Source organism: Phragmites australis, chromosome 19, assembly GCF_958298935.1.
Source record: "Phragmites australis chromosome 19, lpPhrAust1.1, whole genome shotgun sequence".
Classification (NCBI taxonomy): domain Eukaryota; kingdom Viridiplantae; phylum Streptophyta; class Magnoliopsida; order Poales; family Poaceae; genus Phragmites; species Phragmites australis.
This window is the reverse complement of record NC_084939.1, coordinates 19,045,103-19,053,443: the sequence shown is the minus strand read 5'-3', so window position 1 is coordinate 19,053,443 and position 8,341 is coordinate 19,045,103. Positions and strand designations below refer to the sequence as shown.

At 45.8% G+C, this 8,341-nt stretch overlaps 1 protein-coding gene across 1 annotated transcript; it reads left to right on the top strand.

The window, feature by feature from the left end:
* The first annotated feature begins 2,786 nt into the window (after window positions 1-2,786).
* On the top strand, window positions 2,787-4,144 carry LOC133900742 (uncharacterized). The gene is made up of 7 exons (XM_062341970.1): window positions 2,787-2,949; window positions 3,035-3,169; window positions 3,269-3,337; window positions 3,468-3,555; window positions 3,645-3,716; window positions 3,800-3,933; window positions 4,048-4,144. Exons 1-6 carry the CDS (start codon window positions 2,822-2,824, stop codon window positions 3,848-3,850), a joined length of 543 nt encoding a protein of 180 aa, XP_062197954.1. The 5' UTR covers window positions 2,787-2,821; the 3' UTR covers window positions 3,851-3,933; window positions 4,048-4,144.
* Window positions 4,145-8,341: the final 4,197 nt, after the last annotated feature.

The window sequence follows — 8,341 nt, the reverse complement described above, 5'->3', positions numbered from 1 at the left end:
AACTTATCCGCATCGTTAAATTGCATCCTACAGAACAAATCAATAGTCATTAGCTTCTATAACATATATTGGTACATATATGAACGTAGAGGTAGATTGTTGGCACTTACAGGCACCACACGCTTATGAGATTGACGTCAAGTTTGTCGAGGCGGAACAAAGCGTGCATGTCCTTGAAATCCAACATGAGGTAGTTGTCTTCGCTTAGATAAACGATAGCGGGGACAGAAGCAGTGATTATGGAGAGGCCCGCGCGACATGCCCTCATGTACCATTCGTGGAATTTCCTCATCTCCCACGGACCTTCCTGGAGTTGAAATGATGGCAGAAATGGCTTGCCATGCTCATATTTTTTGGGAACATCCAGTGTAGGCACGAAATATATCTGTGAGGTACTTAATGCTTTGACGATCTCTTTTGTGAGATTGCCCTTCGTTGGAGATTCCTAAGCGGATGATGCCTTTGGTTTTGACGAGGACAGAAGCCACCTCTTTATCGGATCAGGTAGATCAATCTTCTCATATGGGGTAATCATTGTAGGAACTCTCCGATGCTCAGGTGATGGATGTGCCGGAGGCGGAGACGCCGGAGTCAGAGACGCTGGAGGCGGAGGTGCCTGAGTTGTAGACGGTGAAGCACGATGCGAAGTTGCCTACGGCGGAGATACCGGGCGCAGGGGCGATGGTGCCTGAGGCGGAAAGGGTTGGCTTTGGGGCTGAGGTGCCTGAGGCGGAGTGGGTTGGCTCTGGGGCTGAGGTGCCTGAGGCGGAGTGGGTTGGCTCTGGGGCTGAGGTGCCTGAGGCGGAGTGGGTTGGCTCTGGGGCAGCGGTGCCTGAGGCAGAGATGCTGGGCCCTGGGACAGGCGTGACGCTGGCGATTGTGACTTCTGACAGCTCAATATGATATCCTGTCTGGGCCACAAAATGAAGTTTCCAACAGCCTCATCGAGAATCTCAATACCCTCAGGTGCGCTGATTTCAAGCTTGTACTTCCTGAAAATCGGCTGCACCGAGTCCACTTGTACCTTGGCGTAACCGGCCAGAATATCTTGACTGTGAAACACACGGCCTGGAATGGCCTGGCCAGTGGCAGCCTCGACAGTGAAGTCTCCCTTGTCGACCGGAACATGAAGAATGCAAGGGGTAGCCTCTTTGATTTCATCCACAGGATATCTCTGGCTATCGAAATGTGTGGACCCGACGCTGCTCCGAAATCCTGGGCTGGTTGGTTGCTCTATCAGCATTAATGCCGCCCTTTCCTTCTCCTTTTCATTCCACATCTTCATGAATTCGACCTTAACCTGTTCTTGTATCTGTTCCTCTAGGGTCTTCTTATATCTATTTCATGTCTTGTACTGGCCCGCATCGTTTGGGAACCCATGCTTCCAGCCCACTTTTGATCCGATGCCTCGAGTGCGACTCGGGTGTTCTTTGTTCCCCAGGGCCTTGGTAAGCAGGTCATTCTCCCTGTCAGGCTCTAGAGACCCTTCCTTAGCAAGCCCTTGGATGGTCTGGGTCACCTCCATGGTCTCGGGGCTATTGAAGGCTAAGTCCCCAGACTCGGTTCGTTGTGACCGAGCATAGACCCAGTTCCTGCTTCGCTCGTCATAATTTTCTAAAGGGTTGGGTTTCCCAACCCGGGCAGTCTCTTCCTCTTGCCTCCTCCACTCAGGAATTTTGGGGGCATACCCAGATGTGCCCAGGTGATGGTGGTGCTTATTCTTCTTCGCAAGTTGCTTGAACGATTCACCCAGTTTGATGGTATCAGGTGTGGTCTTCTACCTAACAAACTCTGCCTATTGCTCTGGTGTAATCTTTCCGTATTTATTAAAGGGTACCAGATTCTTCTTCACGAATTCCTTGTTGAGCTCACTCTTCCAACCTTGGAAGCTTTTTCCCATAGTTTTCAATGCATTCTGTTTGGCTGCTTCCTCTGTTCCCAAGGGGAATCAGATGGTTCTCTGCAATGTTGCCCATAGAAACTCCTTCGTCTCATCCGACACCAATCGCCAATCAGTTATAGTGATTGGGACGTACTCCTTGACAAGGAATCCGCAACCATTGCGGAATTTGGCGCAGGCCTCACGAGGTGCAATAGGCTCCCCTTCAACACCGACCTGTGTTATTGTATAAGTGCCGGACGGCAACTTGTTTCTACTACGCTCGCCCCTTCTTCGTTTCAGCGTCGGCCCAGAGGGACCCGAAGTTTCGGTCACAGATGTAGCGGTGCGTTGTGGCGCAGAATGTTGTGGCGCAGATGATCGACGTGAAAATCTTTGCACCCTCACCCTCTAGAGAGAAAAAAAGGAGAGTTGACATCAACAGAAGATATTCCTCCATTTAAGAAGTATAAAATGCATTGACTCAACTAAATACCTCTTCGGCGGGATCGTACTTGTTGTCACTTTCCCGACGGCGGATCTCCCGATCGCATGGAACAGGGCTCGGGCTGTGATACGAGCTCGAGCTTTTGCTGCTGTCGGAGGAGGATGGTTGGTGAGGGCTTGGGTCCCTATCCGACCTCTGTGCGGGGAGGCCTCTATTGCGAGCGTCCTCTGTGCCGGGGAGGCCTCTATTGCAACATCCGACATTCTGCTTGCTTCTGGTTTCTTAGGGGTTACTGTCCTCTTCTGCCCCATAGTACTTAATCGACCGCTGGATTATTGTTGCCTAGAAAAAGCTAACAAGTATGCTAGTATGAAAAAAGGGGAATTTAGTAGTAGTGTAAAATGCAAAATGGAGTATCATAGAACACAAGAAAAGCATAAAAATTAGAGAGCAGAGAATGACAATATTGGATTATTCGAACGCCGCTGTTTTGGATGAAAAGGGGCCAGTATGTCATATTTCAGAGGGCCATTGGACTGGACCGCACTAGTAACTTTTTCTTCAAGGAAAAAGTGGATGTGATCATAGGTCGTACATGGCGATGGTTCCTAGAGAAGACGAGGTATCTATCCGCTGCACATGTAATGCCCTGTGCATTTTATCTTGCTCATCCATAGGTTCACCAATTTTCCATACTGGAATTTCAGACTACAAAAGCTCTTCGCAAGAAAGAAAATCGGTAGGACAAAGATAGATTCCAAGAAAAATGATGATCTAACTGGTGATGTAGAGGACAAGGAGCTATATGTTGAACGTATACGACTTGAAACAATGGAATTAAGGTTTTTGTTATCTTCTTAACCTGTTTAGTTATGCAATCTAATCCGTTTCTATCATGCTCTTAGGCCTCTGCCTCTCACATTTTTCTCCATGCATTGCAGCTTGCAGAACTTAATTGGCAAGGTCGCAATTCAAGAGCCTACTTTTGAAGAAGTGATTGTCTTGTACAGGTAAAAGTTATAAAATGAATTTGACTATTTGAGGTTGGAGGCAATTTTGTAGTCTTGGTTGTGATACGGCTCATTGCATTAAATTACTATGTGAACTGATTTCTGATGGTGTATATATATATTACTTAAGGAGGAAAAGTCCCAAGGGCCAGAATGATAGAGCAATCCATGTAAAACACTTCAAAAATATTCCAATGGCAGATATGGAGTTGGTTCTGGTTAGTAAGCATCCTTTTTCTAAAGAAAAATGTCACAGCCATACTTATTTCTTGAACTGGAATTATGCTGAAGAGCTATTCTATTGCAGCCTGAGAAGAAAAACCCAAGCCTCACACCAATGGATTGGGTTCAATTTATTGTTTCTGTTGTTATCAGACTTGTAAGTGGAGTGGAATAGGTTTCTTTTGATTCTGTTGTGGTTCTTCAGATCTTCACCTGCTGATTTAATTCTGTTGTAAGAAGAAGAAAAGTAATGCAGGTTTCAACAGAACATGGCAACCTATCAAAACCTAATCACTCAATCAATGTATGACAAACAACTAGATAGTGGGAAAGGCACTCTCCTGCACCTCTGCGATGATGTGATTCAGCAGGAAGTAGGTCTACTCGTGTTTTATTCAGAATCAACAAAAGAAAGCATTTAGTTCAGACATGGGAATTCAAAGCTGAGCTAACAATTTACTTTCATATTTGTGGTTTCTGATGTTCAGGTCAAGGAGGTCATAATAGCCTACTATATTTTGATGGAAAATGGAATGGCTACCAATGATGTATATTTTGTTCTTTCATTAAGCTATATTCTGTTTCTGTATGTGTTCTTATGCAAGAGAAAATGCAAACTAAATATTCATTACAAGAGTGAGTTCTCACATGTTAGGTTCTAAAACTATGGCACGATGGCCGGCATCACAGAGAAGGGGGGGGGGGACACACGGCCGGCCGGAGAACCGACTACGACGGCTCGGTCGGGAGGGGGAAACGGAGCTACTCACCAGCGGCGCTGCACCATGGCACAATGGCCGGCATCACAGAGAAGGGGGGGGGGACACACAGCCGGCCGGAGAACCGACTACGACGGCTCGGCCGGGAGGGGGATATGGAACTACTCACCGGCGGCGGTGGCTCCTCCTCGGCGCTGTCGAACTCGGCGGCAGCGGCGGTGGCGGCGGCTCCTCCTCGGCACTATCGAACTCGGCGGCGGCGGCAGCTCCTCCTCGGCACTGTCGAACTCGGCGGCGGCGGCGGCTCCTCGGCGCGGTCGCACTCGGCGAAAAGGGAGAGCGCGGGAGGCGGACGGATGGACAGCCTAATGGCGCGGTCGATGTTTTGTGAAAGTACTAGGGTTTTCGAGGCCGCGCGTGGTTATATAAATAGAAACGATTTTCACAGGCGGTTGACTTAAGAAACTGCCTGTGGAAATCATTTTCACAGGCGGTTGACTTAAGAAACTGCCTGTGGAAATCATTTTCACAGGCGGTTCCTTAGGTGGACCGCCTGTGGAAATAGATTTTCACATGCGGTTCCTTCAGTGAACCGTCTGTGGAAATACATTTCCACAGGCGGTTTCTTAAGTCAACCGCCTGTGGAAACCTGTGGAATGTTTTTTTCCTTGTTTGGGAAATACTATTTTAATACATATTAAAGCATCTTAAATATTCTATTACATATTAAAGCATCTTAAATATTCTATTACATACTAAAGCATCTTAAATGCATACAAGTCCTTAATACAAATTAAAGCTTATCCTAATTGTATACAAATTTCAGGGTTCTATCACATTGGAAAATAATTCACATAACATTGCACTATTTGCCTTGAACTGTTTTCCCTACACCATTCAGACGCATGTACGGCATCACAGATCTATCGAGGGTTGCTTCTACAAGTTTGATCTTTTCTGGATCTCCAAAAGGCGGCACGTCATCGAACTGATTGTATTCTTCCGCATCCTCCACATTCTCGACTCCGACAATTCTTTGTTTTCTGGCAACAACTACGTGCTTCTTTTCATTCGCGGGGTCGATTATATAGAAAACTTGTGCGACGTGATCAGCGAGTACCCACGGGTCATCTTTGTGGCCTACAATGCTGAGGTCGACAATTGTGAAGCCGCAGTTGTCCACCATTATGCCATTTGGGTGTTTGACCCATTTGCACCGAAAGACGGGGATCTGCAGATTCACTCCATAGTCGAGTTCCCATATTTCTTCTACGAACCCATAGTAGGTGACCTTTTCCCCTGTTGTGTCATAGGCTTCTGTTCGAACGCCGCTGTTTTGGGTCGTGCTCTTCTTTGTCTTTTGCTTTGGTATAAAACGTGTACCCATTAATGTCATACGCTTGCCATGACGTAACTAAACTTGATGGGCCACAAGCCAACATTTTCACATTTTTTTATCTAGAGATTCACCGTCCGGAAGGTTTTGGTTCTTGAACCATGTGGTGAAGCGACGCTTGTGCTCTTTCAAGATCCAATCATACGAGCGGCCTTGATTTTTTGTGTAGAGCTCATTTAGGTGTTGCTCGACGTACGGCGCCACTAACTGGATCTGCTGCAGTATAGTGAAATGTGCTTCTTCCACTGCTTTGTAATCATGATTGATGAATCTTTTCCTTCCTTTGGTCCCTCTCCCAGACAACCTCCCCTCATGTCGAGATACAGGTACACCAATGGGATTAGAATCTTTTATGTAATCGATGCAAAACTCAACGACTTCCTCGGTACTGTAGCCCTCGATCATGGAACCCTTTGGGTGAGCATGATTCCGTACATAGCCCTTCAGAATGCCCATGTACCTCTGGCCTAATTTCAAAATGCACCAAATCCTTATGTAACTTGATTCCATCCTTTGTCTTGCCTGGTATGTCCAGTAAGAGGCCAATGATGCTATCACACACATTCTTCTCAACGTGCATGACATCGATGCTATGACGGACGTTCAAGTCCTTCCAGTAGGGCAAATACTTAAAGAAAATTGGCATCTTCTTCCACAGCGTGCTGGTCGGCGTCTCACTTTTCTTCCTCTTTTTACGCTTCGGCGGCTTCCCAAAAACAATCTTGATGCTACTGACCATTTCAAACACTCGTGCCCCGCTGCGAGGTTTCGGGCCAGTATCTTCCTCAACCGTGTTGTCAAAATGTTTCTTCATATTGCGGTATCTGTGAGTTCTGAGTAAGAACCGTCAGTGTCGCGTGTACACTACCTTCTGTGAGTACGGAAGGTACACAGATGCGGTTTCATCCAAGCACACTGCACATCCTTGCTTCCCTTTAACCTGTCCCGATAGGTTAAAAAGGGTGGGATAATCATTGATGGTAACGAAAATCATTGTTTTCAGCGTGAAGTATTGTCGTCGGAATTCATCTCACACCCGGACGCCCTCGTTCCACAGTTTCGCCATATCTTCCATCAATGGTTCTAAAAACACATCTATATCGTTGCTTGGTTGTTTCGGTCCTTGGATAAGAATGGATAGCATAAGGTACTTCCGCTTCATGCATAGTAAGGGAGGAAGGTTGTAGATGGCCAGGACCACTGGCCAAGTGCTATGTGAGGTGCTCATGTCACCGAAAGGATTCATTCCGTCGGTACTCAACGTGAATCTTACATTCCTTGTTTCTTCAGCAAACTCTGGATACATGGCATCGAACTTTCTCCATTGCCTAGCATCAGCGGGGTGTCGAAGCTTAGTTCCATCCTTCTTGCACTTATCGAAATGCCAACGCATCAGTTCAGAGTCCCTAGGGTTCGAGTACAGGCGCTGCAAGAGGGGTATCACTGGTAGGTACCACATCACCATCGCATGACTTCTTCTCTTCTTCTCCGCGTTGAAAGAAGTGTCTTCTTCGTCACGACCAGCATTACTTTTCTTCTTCTTTGTGTTGGCGGAAGCATCTTCGTCCTCACAATCATCAGTCCTCTTGTACCGAGTCGCATTGCACACTGGACATCTATCCAAGGCTTCGTACTCTTTACGGTAGAGGATACAGTGGTTCGGACACGCGTGTATTTTTTGCACATCTAATGACAACGGGCCGATAAGCTTCTTCGCCAGATAAGTGGTGGTGGGCAAGGAGTTAGGCTGCGGAAGCATGTTTGCCAAGAGACTCAACAGATCCGAGAAACTCTTGTCGGACCATCCATTGCTGGCCTTCAACCTTAGAAGTTCAAGCACTGAATGCAACACCGTAAACTCCTTATCACAGCCCTTCGATTCCTCATACAAAAGTTCATTCGATGCCTTTTTTAACGTCTCGAAATTATCTAAACCTCTCGTGTCCCTTAAAACATGCGGTTCCGCGTGGCGCAGCATTTCCTCCAGATCAAAGTCAGCATCATCATCCAGATCAAAATCGGCTTCATCATCCATCATAACATCAGTGTCGCCTTCGACTGCTCCCTCATCATCACCATCTACTTGATCAGCAGCGATGTCCTGGTTTGGTTTGCTTGTACGTTGTTCGTCATGATTGGACCAACATTTGTAATTCTCAACAAAACCTCTCAAGATCAAGTGCGATTTGATTATACTTGATTTGTCCCACAATTTCTAGTTCTTGCAATCAGAACATGGATATTATATTTCTTTGTCTTCTTAGTTAAAGCGTCCTTCTCTGCGGCTTCAATAAAAACAGAGAGTCCTTTGATGTATATTTCTCCATGTCTTGGCGCATCATACATCCATGCTCTGTCCATCTTTAACTTCAACCACAAAATTAGATACATTAATTAATTAAATAATTAATTTGAAAATCAGAATTAAAAAGATTATTTTTAAAAGGAAAATACGGGCTAATTATGATTATAATATGTCTACGCAATTGAATCTACATTATCGTTAATTTATGACTCAAAATAATGTGAATTCATTATTCTCTCTCCCTCCCTCTCCCTCTCCCCTAGATCTAGAGAAAATATCCCCATTCATGATGAAACCTCCTAAGGCTAAACATCACATTCTACCTACATTTTTAAAATATAATACTAGAATCATGTGAATCT